This window comes from Magallana gigas, chromosome 7 (assembly GCF_963853765.1).
Source record: "Magallana gigas chromosome 7, xbMagGiga1.1, whole genome shotgun sequence".
Taxonomy (NCBI): Eukaryota; Metazoa; Mollusca; class Bivalvia; order Ostreida; family Ostreidae; genus Magallana; species Magallana gigas.
Window position 1 is genome coordinate 14,731,865 of NC_088859.1, and position 16,084 is coordinate 14,747,948.

The 16,084-nt window shown below is 34.4% G+C and overlaps 1 protein-coding gene across 23 annotated transcripts in view; it reads left to right on the forward strand.

The window, feature by feature from the left end:
* The window catches only part of LOC105340330 (paired box protein Pax-5), a 53,426-nt gene that overhangs the window by 17,203 nt on the left and 20,139 nt on the right, over positions 1-16,084 (forward strand). For 17 of the 23 annotated variants that reach the window (XM_066067635.1, XM_066067636.1, XM_011446316.4 and 14 more), the window contains 2 exons: positions 1,784-1,810; positions 13,377-13,542. In XM_066067635.1, the coding sequence (XP_065923707.1) occupies positions 1,784-1,810; positions 13,377-13,542 (193 nt within the window). Of the gene's footprint in view, positions 1-1,783; positions 1,811-4,610; positions 5,303-9,618; positions 9,851-12,009; positions 12,246-12,858; positions 13,282-13,376; positions 13,543-16,084 lie in introns of those variants that run through there. The other 6 variants (XM_066067638.1, XM_066067655.1, XM_066067649.1 and 3 more) reach the window with 6 other exon arrangements.

The window sequence follows — 16,084 nt, forward strand, 5'->3', positions numbered from 1 at the left end:
AGCACCCAGCGCAGTCGTTATATTGACTTTACAAATTCTATTATTTACAAGTCAGCAGTATTTTATTATCTATCAAATTCAGGTTATTTTAAGAATTTTTATTTCATATTCTTTCAACCTTATTGATTTCCTCTTTCATCATAATTAGAATAGGGAATTGTTATATTCCAGTTTTCGTAACCCGCAAAATATTGATGAAGTGTCCATGTTTTACGTTTATTTAATTTTTTTTCATTTAAAATGTTAGAATAGTTTAATACTAAATAAAAAAAATAATGCTTAGACAAAAAATATTTGCCATAGATTTAATATAAATTTTGATTAAACAAGTGTATCACAATTTTTCAATACTTTTTGTTTTGTTCTGTGAAAACACTCATGGCCCAAAGTGCAGAGAAATTAAATTAATAAAAGCAGGAAAAGCAATGGTTATTGGAACAGTAAAATTTGACTGATTTTGGGAGTGATTCTCTTTCACAATAACATCCAATAGATATTGCAATATAATCTGTAAACATCTGACATTTAAAGGTGATTAATATGTTTTTCTCCGACGAGTTTGTTGACCAAGATAAAACAGAACTTGATGAATTTTTCTGTCGAAATTGACAAATGTTTCACCACACGTTTTGGTCATCTCCAAACCCTTATTTGGGGCGGATCCACTTCTTGTCATCATTTTTTTTTTATTCATAAAAAAAAATTGCCCTGTTTATTTCAACCGCGAGAATGTATACGTTAAATATTTTCCCTCAATGAAATGTAAATTATTATAAATTACATAAATACAATTGTATATACATATCCTAACATATTGCACAGCACGGCATAGTCAAATGTCAAAATCATTACTTATTTCTAGGGACATGCACCGTTTATTGAGCGTTAACACCGACGACAACCCCGGTGTGCGCTTCGCTAACTTTTTCCCATGGCCTGTAATAGAAACCGTTGTACGGCCATTGATGGTCCAAATTCACCGCGTACATTTCATTCAGTTCCTCTGACACAATAGGAGTTAATGATACATAACGGGGATTATCTAATAATTATTGTCACGTCACTGCCTGTAACTTGTAAGGGAATTTTCTCACTTGAGTAACGAAGTGTTTCGGCCAGAACGCCCCCTTTTCTTTCATGCCCGCTGTCTTCTCAGTACTGTTATTTTATAATAGGAATTCCGGACGTCTTTATTAATGGGTTAGGGGGAAATAATTGGGATTTAGAAGGAACGGGGTAAATCTGGATTTATAATTTTATAAGAATGTGAATATCTCGAAGGGTTTACATTTCTAGACATTAAAATAAAACACTCCCAAAAAACCAAATCTTTCCATCTGTTTTCTTCGTCTCTATTATTATTTGTTCAGTTCCAACCCAATTGAACTCGAAAAAAATGATGAACATATTTTTATTTGTAAGATTCTTTGCCTTTTGACAAAATAAAGACTGTGTTGATATAACCCGACAACCTCTCTTTATTCGGTAGCCATTCGTTATGACATCCGTAAACATTTCATCAATATTCACGGTTTATTGGGGGCGTGGCCATGGGATGGCTTATGCAAATTAGGATGCCGGAGTTTTAATTTCTTAGCTCCGCCCACTTGCACGAGCTTAGGATAAGCAACTCGTACAACGATGTGTGTTGGCAATTTTTATTAATTTCACTTATTTTTAAACCAGAGAAAAATGATGAATTGTTTTATGAAGAAAATTGATTGTATTAACATGCTTTTGTTTTATAAAACAAGATTATAATAAAATGTATTTTTATCTTCAGAGGAATTTGGACAGTTCAACGGAAATGGTACGTGAATGAAAATTTATTACAGACATCTATCCCATACCCCCAAAATGTTGAAAGTTAACCACAGATTGCATGCTTGGATACTAATGATTTTTCGGTGATTGGATCAATGAAATATGAGATGAATTCAAATGAATTTAACAGGAAAAAATGATAAGAGCCAATTTGATAAAAGAAAAAAATTATGAATTCCAAAATGAGCAACTTTTAATCATCTTTAGGGTAAATCAACTTTGTCAGCGACATGCAAGGCGAAATGATAATTTTTTCTTTATGCAAAGTATAGGTGTAATTGATGAGAAAGTGTGAAATAAATAATAATTGTGACAAAGTGAAGAGTTCACGCAAAGTTAACTAAATTCGGAGTGTCATGCTGATGCTTTTATTTCCCCTGACCACACAACATTCGGACAAGAACGCAAAAAGTCACGTTTAAAACAAAAAGCCGTCGCTGTCATATTTTCCATTTACGAATAACAAACAAATTGGTGCTTCTCCTATTTTCTGTCCATCAATTCAAGGTCCGGCAGTGTTTTGATGAGGTCCGATCCTAAGACACATTTTCGGCATTTTAGACACACCTGCTATTTTTTTTTCTATATAAATATACTCAATTTATTAGAACAAAATTTTACCAAAATTTCATTATTTTCCATAACACTAAAATTTGAACTTCAGAAAGAATATTTGATAATAGTTTTAATATTCTATATATGAATTTATACTTAAAGATAAATATACAGTTTATGGGAGGTGCAGAATTTGGGTAGCAGATTGCATGGTTGCTATAAAGTCAGTCACCAAGCTGCAAAATAACGTAATTAGTAGAACCGCTGGTGCGCTTGGTTACACCGTCATGTTTGACATGCTAGAAATCGGTCCTTAATTTGACTGGTCCTTAATTTGACTGGTGTTGACCTATCCGGAGAAAGCTAGTTATCGAAGCTAGTCTTCGGAGAGGGTAGGCTCGGATTTTCTCATTACCGAATTTAATGAAACCCGAAGAACAATAGAAATTATGGCGATCTATGAACAGGTCTGCGCCGACCGGGGTCTTACTTACGCGTCATTTACTTAGCAGAAGAGACCCATGCTAACACAGTTTTGTGGGATAAAGATGGGACGAAATTTATGATGAGTAATGAGTTGTCCGTCCATCCATCTTGGAGAAAAGGGCCTCAACGTGCGGCTTGGTTCAAAAGAACTTGGAAGAGATGGATAACGCAAGATCAACTGATAATCCATTTTGTTAAAGCATTGTTTTGTATATTTGATGGTTTGGGTCTCATAAAAACCAAACCTTCATCTTCCCCCATACTCTATACAAAGGTTTTGTTTGTGGAAACCATTCAGTACAAAATTTAAAAACACCTCTCTATTTTTCTTAGGACAAACAATGTCTTCAATTTTCCCATTTTTTTTTTTCACCTGAACATCCTTTTGCTTCATAAAAATATGATTTACAAGACATTAACTATTCATGGGGGATGTGTTAAAAACTAGGTAGTCTTTGAAATCTGATGCGTTCAATAACTTTATAAGTTGTTATAAATCTTGTAATTTAAATATTGGGCAAAGAAGATTTCCACATTAAACTTATGAAATATACATAAGAAAAGGGTCATATTTACTATGAAGGTAGGTGAAATTTGTGTGTAGGCCAGGTCATAATAACCCAATGACGAAAATGAAATTATTACAAGAAAGAGTTATTTGGAGTCAATAGACAAAATTCATTTTTCCCACTAGACCAGGTTTTGGGTGAGAGATCAGCTAATTAATGGTTTTTCAATGGCAATTACAATTTTTTTTATCATTTAATTGTACACCGAAGGCAGATAACTATTTGATGTATTATGTCAATTTCTAGAATTGCCAATGTCAGCAGAGAACTGATAAGACCAATTTTATCAAATTCTTAATTGTTGAACCGGGTACTGCCAAAACGATAAGAGCTTCAGTGCTATGATATTCTTCTTCCAAAATAAACTATTTCCTACTATATAACTCCTGCTGCGCACGATGAAGAAAAGTCCATGTTCTATTCCAAATCTTCATCCTTTTCCCACGAAATAATCTTTGCATTTTTAATTTGACGATCATTTTGAAATTACTCAAAACTGCAAGGATTTAATATACAGCAAAATTACCTCGGGGTTTTCTGTCATTCTTCCCCTAACCTGTGCTTTCAGAGACTCGAGTCCCTCTAGAGAGGGCTCATAGAATATGCCGGCAACTCCTATTTTCGGAATAGAAAAGAAATATTGGCCACATGCAGAAAAAGCTCCAATCCGATTATTTCTTGCCTAAAAAAAATAATGATGCTATGCATAATCGTTAGAAGCCGTTGGACAAATTCGAATCCCGATGCATGGCTTAAATATATATGATATTTTTCGTCTTATAATTATATGGAGTAAGGGGGAAATTATTATTATTTTTTATTGAGGCAGTAGTGGCAGCTAGAGCGAGGAGTAAGGTGGACTTACCGGACAGGGAAATTCATCTTAAATAGATTTTTCTGTCTACACGAGCGTGACAGAAAAAAAGAAAGAAAGAGAAAAAGGAGAGGAAGAAAATATACATATTCTTTTTGTGACTCAAGAAAGTGGAATGATTTCCTAGCCTCCTCCTCCTTCAGTGTTTTTTGGCTGCGTTTCGATGCTTTCATGGAATAAGTTACAAAACCGTTCGTTGATTGTATAGGTCATCCACTGCATCTGATATTTTTCCCTTCCCTCTCTTTCTCTCTTTCGCTCTCTGTCTCTTACTCTCGGATGCTTGCCTATCAGAGAAGGGGAAAAAGAGATTTAGTATTCGGTATCGGGGATTCGTCACGCATTGCACTCCGAATAACATTATGTCAATGGCTCCTCGTGAGAGATACGACGTTCCTTATTAATTGCATGACACTTTCGACTTGGAATGAAACTTTTGATGTCTTGTACGAGTGCCTAGATATCTCCTCGCTCGCCCCTCCTCTGCATATAGTTGACCCTAAAGTGATTTCTCTCTTGTTCCCTTTTCGTTTCCACCTTGATGGATTTAAAATGGACAAGTCTTTATCGCAATACACAATCGGTGTATATTTCACGCTGCAATTGATGCCATGCTATTCTTTGATTGGTGTATTCGCTTGAATGAATAACATCATCAGCTGAGATTCAGGAGAAAGAGAGAGAAAAAAAAGGAAAGTCGAAAACATTACAATATTTCCTGTCCGAAATTTTTTCCTCTTTAGTTTTAATATTGTTCGCCATTCAATTATTATGGACATGCTTTATTTTGGCGATTCGGTTCCGTATTCGTACCAACCAGGATACAAGCAAGGAAATTACTGTGATTTTCCGAGTGCATGTGCTTATCCGGGAATGAGTTCTATTCCTAACACTGCGTGTAGGTTTAGTTCCGTGCCCTCCTCCTATGGGACCTACCCCCTACCCCCAGGTGCCTGTAGCGGATTTTTTGCCCGTAAGCCAGCCCGAATTAAAGGTAGCAAACAAGTTTTATTAAAAAAAATTTTACGAGATAATTATCAAACTGTACTCATCTCACACTTTTGAAAAGTGAAAAATCGATTTTTCATATAAAATTCATTTTTATATTTCTATCATGTCTATGAAATATAACAATTTCTTTTTGACGTGAATAAATCGTTAAAAAAAAATGACGATGTACAATTTGCATTTTATTAAAATTTATAGCGGAAGAATTTACACGCTGTTCATTTGCATAATTGATAGAAATACGATACAATGATCGTGTAATACAAGCTGTTTTAATTCTCTTTCAATTTTCTTTGAAAAATAGAATTGATAATTTTAAAAATGAATTTTAACATGATTACTATTCAGTTCTTTTGACTTGCAATAATTAATTTTCAGTAAATAATAGACTAAAAGTGGTGTATTTAACTTATGTGTTGGAATGTCATGAATTTGGTTTGATTGGCTGTTCAAAATTGTTAATATTGACATTTTATCTATAGATATTATTATTATTATTATTATTTTCAATATTCATATAAATATCATTTCTTATTATGAACCAACATGGTCCCATAATTCAATCTGATTATGATCAATGCCTTAGGATAGACTCTAGATGCCTTTGGAAATTTGACTTTCATCAAGATGCTGCGAATTGTTAGCATATTTTTTATTTTCTTTGAATTTTCAAGTAATATAAATTTGATGGGGTTTTTTTTTGTAAAACATGTTGATACAAACTTTGTGAATTTTATGATTATGGTCGGAAAGAAGAATTTGTTAATAGCAATTTATTCACTTTTTATTGAGTAAACATATTGATGTTTAAAAAAAGTTTTACATTTAATATATTCTTTGAGATAATTTAAAATGTACATAAACCAACCACATTAACACAATATGGAATTTAAAATTTGGGTTTCAACAATACTTCTTATCAATGTGAAATTTTTTAAAAGATATGGATAATATTTTTGGAGGGAGGGAGGGGAAGGGGAATCTTTGTTTTTTGAGGGTGAAAAGAACAAAAATTCGTTTAAACCAAAAGATCAAATGCAAAAGACAAAATTAGCATGACGCGACCTGACGTCAACCAATTCGGTACCGCCAGCAAAAAAGCAGAAACCAAGTCTACAAGACGGCAGGTTCCGGCTGGCGATGAAACAACATCGGATACCCTAACCTCGGTCTTCAAACGAAAGTTCGGATTCCCTTTGGTTTTTCCTTCTCGATGATTGATTTGACAAACGACCTCTTGGTGTGAAGTCTTGCTTAAGCTGAGCGAGGTTTTCTTGTTTAATTGTTTCATCAGGCGGCTTTTCTTTATGATATGCCAATTTGTTGCTGATAACAGTAATTTGCTAATAGACTGTGAATTTTGCCGTTTCCAATTCTCTGCTGATTTCTCTTAACCGGGCTCCCTATCTCATCTTCAAACGCAAGATAAGAAATCATTACAGTGTCTCCAATATTTGAATGGTGGCCCGTGCAAATCTCATCAAATTACTATGTCCAGCTTGTAATGTTTCAAGTATCTTGATTGGTTTCTATTTTTTTTTTAAATCCTGCCATTTTAAAAGTTTTCTTTTCCTTTCTGAAAAGAAAAAGAATGCAAAAAAAGTGAAGATTTCTTTTGATGAAAGGAGTCTGCTATTATCATGTTTGGAAAAAAAAACTGGAATAGCTTTAACTTTTATTGTTCATTTGATATTTTTTAAGCATTTAATTCAAATTAATTTTCAAATAAAGTTTGAAATATTGAGATACTTTTATTGATAGAATCAATCGGTGGCAGTCACTAAGCTAATGGACGACGCAGGTGTTGGTCGTTTTGAACCATTTTTTAAAAACTTTCTTTTTATTATAAGTGAACATTGTCAAGTTATCTTCAACTCAATCAATTTATTCCAAGTATTAAAGTCTTATTGAGGTGTAGTCGAATTTTTTTTTAAATATATGAAGAATGTGGAAATGAATCTTTCTTAACATTTTCATAATTTGTTAAAAGAGGAAATATTTGCAGATATTCCAAGAATATTTTTTCCTCATTAGAGAAAATGAATCTCTCTCAATCTCTCTCTCTCTCTCTCTCTCTCTCTCTCTCTCTCTCTCTCTCTCTCTCTCTCTCTCTCTCTCTGTCATTATACTCGAAATTTCTTGATTCAATAACGATGAATATCAAATGGAAGAAATTATACAACATTAAGAAAGCAAGAAGCCTGCAATCACTTGGTTTTTATGAAATATAAATCGTCAGATAAATGAGAAATATTAAAATATTCTCGTCTCTCGTGAATGTAACATGAGGATTCAAATGATAAAATTAGACTTGATAATGTAAATTAATAATTTGACGGTAGTGATGCGTTTGCATGCCGATGCATTAAAACTGCAATGATGCGCAAAACTATCTGATAACAGAAACGTGTGATAGAATTAAATGAAATAAATCTTTAATTAATGTGTGCAATGATGAATATTGATCGTCCTAGGCTGGATAAAAAAAATTTGTAACTGATTATCAACCATATAATTGTCTTTCCTTCATGCAAATTTGATTTTTCGATGCTCTTTTATCTTAAGATTATAAGTTTTTGATTTTGTTTGAAAAAATGTTTGCTGGTAATATACAATTAACCTGACATTCTCTTCAAAATTTATAATATTGTCATAAAAAATCTAAAGTACTCGTGATTTTGTAACATCTGGGAAAGAAAATTTTTTTTTTCGTGGTAATGGTTGCAGCATGTGCCGCCTTTTTGTTTTCTTTCTTCATCAACATATCTATTTTTTAAGTAAGAGAAACAGAACTCGGTATCAATTTGAAGAAAATCTTAGATTTATAATTGTAAAGTTTTTTTTATAGATGGAATAATTTAATACTTGAATTTCAGTATAGATGGTCAGTATTCAAGAATGATAAAACGTCTTTTATAAACTCAGTTATTTATTTGGTATCACTTCACTGCTTCTCATGTTTGGAAAAGGCATGTTTAGATGCAATCAAATTTTTGTGTGGTTTGAATGCGTTTGGATTTCTTTTCTAAAGCTGTATCCCCGTCCATGGCTCTTACATGTAACAGAACTCGTCTCAATACGTCATAATTACTTCCGATTTTAGAGATAAAGATGTCAAAGAGACGCTTTAAAACAAAAGGGGCCAAATAAAGTTAACGCGTACCACGAAACCCCTCTTGTCCTGACCTTGGGGAGTAGGGCTTAATTAGCAATTTAAATTATAATTAAACACCGAACATGCCATCTACTTCAAAGCCTTTATCTACAGCTACAAAAGTTCATCGAGAAATCCCCAGTGAGCGTTTGTGATATGAACGAAGGGGGCCGCAATATTTACGATTTGACAGAAAAGGTACATTTGACAATGCTGGGATAGGCAAGTTGCTTTATGGGATTTGTATACGTAAATATCATATATGGTTTTTCCTCTTCTCTCTAATGAGGACATCAGTTTTTCACCTCAGGGAAAACTTCAAAGTTTCAAACCTCGCGATTTAATGTCTGCTTACCAATTCCACTAGCGTCATTTGACTCCAGAATCTTAAAGAAATACGAAATCGAGGAATGAAATATTAATTTTTTTCAACAATACTAGAGTCTTTCATATAAATGATCATGAGTTGTTTAAAAGATAAGGGTAGCATAAATTATTAAGTTGTTCTTGGAGCGGGACAATCTATGTCGTCAATTTGTATCTTGACTGGATTATCTCCGACCGATTTATCCCTCCTGTTTTATAGCTTCATGGCTTTCTTTGAAGATGATTAAAACAATTAAACACTACTTTTTTATGTGCTGTAATGACATGACTGCTGTCAATATTGATGAGCTTTGCAGCTCAGGTGTAAAAATTGACAGAAAACAAAAGAGGGAAAGAAGAAGAAGAAATTATCATTCACTATGAATTTTTAAAACTGTTGTCGGAAAAAAGATTAGCTTCTTTGCTGAGCAATAACTTATTAAAACATAGATGAGTGAGAATAAAGCGAAAAACAACCCACTTAAAAATCTGAAAACTTTCAAATGTCATTCATGCGTAGCTGACAAGCACCAATATTTTGATTAGCCATCTTTACATTTTTTTTCCATGTTTTCCCCCCAAATGGGCAGGTAATTTGCTCAGGTGAGGGCGGTCCAATTTCTGGAGAGGCAGGCCTTTCCGTGATCAATCACGCGTGCAGAGAAATATGACACGATTCGTCGGTCCCAATCCATGATTCTTGCAATTTTTGTTATAAATTTTTGAATAAGAGCTTATTTAGATAATAGCTTTGGCTGTATATATGTTTATGTATTCAAAACTTCATACTTCTTCCGTCGGTTCAATGATACGGATCAAAAAATTGAACCAGGTACAGTTTGGGATAGACTTGGACTAGTTTTTATCGAAATTAATTTCCCGGACTAATTTGGAAATCGTCCGTTGACCATCCGAAACACTGCGAACTAAAGTGCCCTCGGATTATTATGGATTTGACAACGGCCTACCGTTATCACACCCCAATGCCTATGGATTATTATCATTCATGCAAAAGTAAGTCATTATGGAAATAGCTACATGTTGTACTCGCGACAGAGAGCCTGAAAACGTATAATGTATGTATACATCAGAGGTGTGAAAAGTGGACTGGATTTGCTTCAGGTCTAGTTTCCGTCGAGATAAATCGTTGTTTGGGTCGCTAAATTTTCTGCTATCTGGGTTCAGGGTATCATTTTTCACTATGTACTCCTAGTCTGATTCAGTCCTGCCGTGTAGTGGTCACACATAGTAATTTTGTGTATTGAGATGCAGCAGTACGGACTAATGCCTTTTTGATCAACACACACATACAAGAAAAAAAAAATCACGGTGGAACGCGAGTGGCTATCCACGGTACCGTAGCGGCGTGGAACAGAGCACAAAATGGGGGCCATCTTCCCTTACATCACGATATTGTCGGGATTCGCCAAACGGATCACGGGACGTCTATGAAGACACACACAAGTTGAGCCTTTTGACAATTCATGAAAAATCTTAAATGCATTATCAAAATTGAAGCGCGCACGCTTCAACGAAATGAATGTGTTCCATCTTCCAAGCCTGAGACTCCACAGCTAAGCACTGTAACGCAACTCGGCTCAGTCCTTTGTCCCTAATACACAAAACTTAGATACTAAAAGGGTTTAGAAATATTTTTCTATAGTAGGTGCATCGGGAAGCAATATTTTAATTTTTTCTCAGACATGAAGGACAAATTTTTAGATATAATATTGTGGGATTTACCAAAGGAAATTTTTGTGTCTTAAAGAGTTAGATATTGAACACATTTCTTCTGAGGGGGAAAATTTCAGGTATGTGTACTAGTACATGTAATTGATTTGGATAAAAATAAAAAAAATATATTTTTTTTTGGGGGGGGGGGATAATTTTGGGAAATGGTTGGCATAAATATATATACATATTTTATCCCAAAAGTCGTGCAATGTTTTAGATGGGGAATTCCTTCACACCTTAAGTGATTAAAAGGATGCCCCATTGCGGCTATCAGATAGATCAGGTCTTTTTCTTTTGTGTGTCTCCATGATGGATTTTTGGCCCAAAGCGCCTGCTATCAATCAGAGGCTTCTCCGACATATAACCTGAAATCGAGGGTCCACCAAATGGCAGATATTGGCTGAAATCCTCTATTTATATCTCTTGACGTGTCTGGTTTCAAACGGGACTGACCCGAACGGCCACCGCGATAAAACGCTATAAAATTATCAAGTTTGTTTTCAACGGCATGGTACAACTTCGTCCCTTTTCGATGGCCAAAATTGATGGGAGTTAATTTATCAAAATGTTTTTGTACTTAAAAGTATATTCTCTCAAGCCCCTAAAACAGTTTTCACCACGAATCAATTGGAATATGCTAACAAAGCGTGGTTCGGTTGAAATAGGGAAAAAATAAATAAAATCTCCTGTTCTCTATTTCAGTCATATTTTCTATAGTAAAAGCGTTTAACATCGGAGCGCAGGGTCCTAATACATGGGGATAAAGAATGGGGGCAATAATTACCCCATCAAATCAAGTGTAATATGGCACAATTACATCAATTTCTGCTGAAATCTGTCTTTGATGCTGATTTGGGGGGAAATTGACGGCAGCATGAGTCAAATGCTATATTAAATGTTTATCTGTCTTCAAACTCAAACTTTCGATAACTTTGACATTTGAAGCAGAAAGTCATTTCAATTTTTTTTATTCAACAAGTTCTTCCCAAATCAGTTTTTATGCCTCCTCACATGTATCTAGCAGGTGTCGAAATGGGGAAAGGTGCGAAGTTTACGACGAATGAAATCTCGGGTAGGTCTGTAAACTGTCTTCAAAATTATTCCTCAGTCTTAAAAAGCAAATTGTATACAATTTTGAAGATTAATTTTTTTTTATCAGTCGAGGGGTTCTTTTTTGGTATTGCTTTGTGACGCCAAACGCAGCTAGCGAATAAGAGATATTATTGTTAACCTAAACAAAAGATCTGGCAAAACTAATAATGCACGAATGCTATAAAACAAAGTGAAGAAATTGGATATTATGGGACTTGTTGGTGGTACCCTAACTACTGAAATATAAAACAAGCTGCGTGCTAACCGATTGGCTTGCTCGCGCTTTAGAAGTCTGAATGGGCCGAAGATCTAGTCTGTAAGATTGCGCATTGAACCCTACAAGCATATCCAAAGTTAAGTTGCAAGAGAGGGGTAGCAATACCCAATTTGGCTGAGGTGAATTACAGACACCCTTGGCTTTTAAATCACACTATAAGTGGCCAAAACTGTGAGGGCTAGGACTTTAGTATTTCGTTACTTAAGGGTATCGGACTCGAAACCATGCAGAACACCTGGGCAGGGCCCTATGGTCCCCCTACCTTTCCATATCAGCTCCAACCGCGTGCTTACGATGTCTTTGCAGGTAAATAAAACCAGTGTCTTTGTTTTCTTCTGTTTACGGGGTGTTTGATTTTTTCCCTTTGTCTTGGACATTTTTATGCTGAGCGTCAGGTGATGGGTAATTAGTTGTTCAATTTAATTTTCTTGTCTAATGAATCTCGGTGTGGCTGTAAAGAAAAACCATGGATTTCGATGAGCAGCCATGCTCTGATAAAAATGTATATAGGTAGATATGTGATGGCTTTGAAAAAAAAAGAAGAGTCTTTCTAAATGGATGGTTTTGTTTGCTACATGATTTCTCCAGGTTTATTGTTCGCTTTATATGGAATTCCACGCCTCCTAATCGAATTTTTTTTCAACCAACTCCGTCACCAAACGGGGGAAGAAGTAAAATGTGTATATATTTGCAAAAAAGGTTTTATTGGCGTTTTTCTGTAAACAATAGGGGGATCATTTTCATTGGTGTCAGTCTGTGTCAAATCTTTTAAAACACATCAATTGGAGGTGATAGAGTAATTATAACTGTTTAAAAGTTCATTAGTCACTGAGAGATGGGCGCTTTCAAGCCTCAGTGACGACAAACCCCCGACAATCGAAAATAAAATTGTTGAGGGCAATCGTCAACTCGCTGCATCGGGTTCGAGATGCCAGACATAAACTGTTGATTCCGATCATCTGCAAAGATATTGAACAATGTTGCGATTTTCTATTATAATCCCATTGATTTTGCAGACGTGCATTTTCTAAACGGAATAATTTCATTGGCTCTTTCTTGTGAATTCATTACTGTAATAGGTGCCGATATAAAAAAAAATAAGTTGACAATATTGAAGGATTAATAATTTGATATATGTGATATTTCTGTTTTCGCGTCCAACTCTTACTTTAGTTTTCTTCTAGAAAACTTGGTTGTATTTTAGAAGAAAAATATTTCTGGACATTTTTTAAATATTCTACAAAGATGTCTATGTATTATATGCCTCATGTGGAACATTCGTTTTTTCCACATCATAAATATAATATGTTTGGCAGTATGGATATGGGATGTGGATTTCAAGGTGCTTGTTCTTCCAATTTTATCCGGTGAGGAAAAAATTATTCACTTATAATTTTTTAAAATAAGAAAATAATTTAACGGACCTTTTCTTGGCAGGTCACGGCGGTGTGAATCAACTAGGAGGGGTGTTTGTGAATGGGAGACCCCTACCCGATGTGGTCCGACAGAGGATCGTGGAACTTGCACACCAAGGGGTCAGGCCTTGTGATATTTCCCGCCAACTCCGGGTCTCCCACGGGTGTGTCAGCAAAATACTCGGAAGGTGAGTTTTTTTCATTTTTAAAATTCTTCTTATTATTTTTTTTTATTTATTTGTGCTATATTTTTTTTAGAATTCCTAATTATCTTTATCATTCGATTGATATTAAAATTCATTTCTAATTTTTTATTTTTATTCTTATTAGTTATTTTTAAAATCCCTTGTTTACGAAATTAAATGGCTATTTTAAAAACTGTTTCGGAAAAAATAATCTTGATAAATATTTCATGATTAACACGCAGATCATTGGGCTCTATATTTGTACGTAATTTTAAAAGAAATATTGTGATCAACCTGCGACAGGTTCTTTATAAGTCTACAAAAGACTTTAATTCGAAGTTTTGATATAAACATCTTATTGTCAAAATTGAACAAAAGAAGACTGTAATGCAGTACCCAGATTTCAAGTCAAGTGGGTGTTCCTGTTCCGCATGTGTACCGGATTTATTGGGTCACTTGACTATAAACTAGGAACCCAAATATCTGTTACTTTTTTCCCTTCGTGGAACTTTGCGATTTTTAATAGAGATAGCGGTGTTCATTGATAATCTGAAGATAAGGTTTAACTAATAAATTATGGACCTCTGCAAAATGCTTCTTTGAATGGGGGAGAAAAAAGAAGGGGGTAAAACCTTTAGAGAAGTGTATATTTTTAGCTAAGTCCGTTACAAGAAAAGCAACTAATTGGGCGTATGAACACATAATAATCTTGTGCGACATCGAACTCGAATGCCATTCAGAAATAGACAGTTTTACGACCAAGTGTACCCAACCCCCGTGTCAAAGTTAATCTGGCGAGGGGTCACTTAAGATCACAGGTGACCCTAGAAAATAGCAAGAATCATTGTGTTCCTTATTTTTTTTTCTTACCCCTTCCCCCAACATTGGGTACAAAAGATGAAAACCACTCGTAAAACGTCTCGCTCATTATATTGTAGTTTACAATGTCAAAGATGTTTCGGGTACACGGAGTCAAATTACTCGAGGGTTAATTTGTTGAATGACGCTTCGTGGGGATACCTCAAAAATATACTTCTGTCTGAATCAATTACCCGTGTCCTCATGCTACAGTTAGGGGGGTAAGGATCGGGAGGGTGGCATCGCTACCTAGAGAGTTCGTTTGAGGTCTTGCCGGGGGATCATCTTTCGTGTGCGTCGGGGGGAGGCGAACCTACCCGCATGCTGATTATTCGTGCTTAATTAAGCAACGGATCACCCAACATAAGGCTTATATTCATTTCATGCCGATGTAGGAAAAAAATCATCTCATTTTTAAATTGAACTCGAGTATCCTTAAGCTGCAGTTTATTTTCAATTTGGTTTTGTTTGGAAGGGAAAGCCATTCTAGCTGAAATTAATCGTCTAGCTAAAATGTACAACTCGTGCAGGTAAAAAAAAAGTTTATTATTGCAATTGTGTGGTCTTGACGTTTTCATGAAACATAATATTTTATTTTTTTTAATTTTCACCATTGATTCTTTTTTTCTTAATGTATTTTGACTAATGAATATAGAAAACTGAAGTAATTTTCGTAACGTTTTGCAATTGGGTTTTCCTTTCCGTTTAATTTCGTTTAGATATTATTTTACAAGTAATACAAATACCAGTTGTTGAATTTGACGAATAATTCCGTCGTTTATTAATTATTTATTATTGTTTAATTGATAATTCTTGACACAATATCACTGAATTAGGGGGTTCGTATTACCTTCTATCAATAGAATTATTACAACTCCTCAATCAAAATTATTTTTCTTTTTCGATAATATTGCATTTTTCTCAATTTGCCATTCTTCTTCATGTTTGACTGAAAGAAAATCGCTTCCATTTTTGTTAATCAATGCAGTTTTACTGAAATAAACACCCCCTTAATAGTTGATTTAAATACAACACGCGAAATGTCAAACTATTTACTTAAACAAATACTTTTTTGTAACCTATCAATATTGGCACTGCCTAACACCAGCTATAAAAACTCGGAAGAATTATGAAATTGAAAAAATAATCACAGTAGCCTCTGCTTTCTAATATTTTTACATGTATTTCTAATAAAAAAAAATTAAAATTTGTAGTCAGAATTAAAAGCATCTGAATAAAGTTTCCTAAATTTGTTAACATATTTTATGAAATATTTTATCTTGATTCTGTTTTCATTTGTAAAGTGAACTACAAATTAAGAAATTTCGTCTTAAATGGGCTTCTAATGATTCATCGAATTTCAGGTGGTGGGAACTTTTGAAATCGGATATCTGAATTTCAATAATGAGAATTCTCATTTTCATTTCTGTCCTGTTATCTACGCTTTCATCTCGACGACAAAATGGGAAAATGTGTTTTGAAAAATGAATTTATAAGCACCTCTGGATCAATATAGAGCCCAACATAAATAAAGTATTCAGCTCTGCGACGAAGAGATAGTAGAATAGGATGTATTAGAAAACAAGGATTTTTTCATACCGCTTGGTGACTTGAAAGAAAAGCAGCATTTGCGGTGACTTACACCATTTACCCACTCGATATTAAAACACGGGTACAGATTTATACC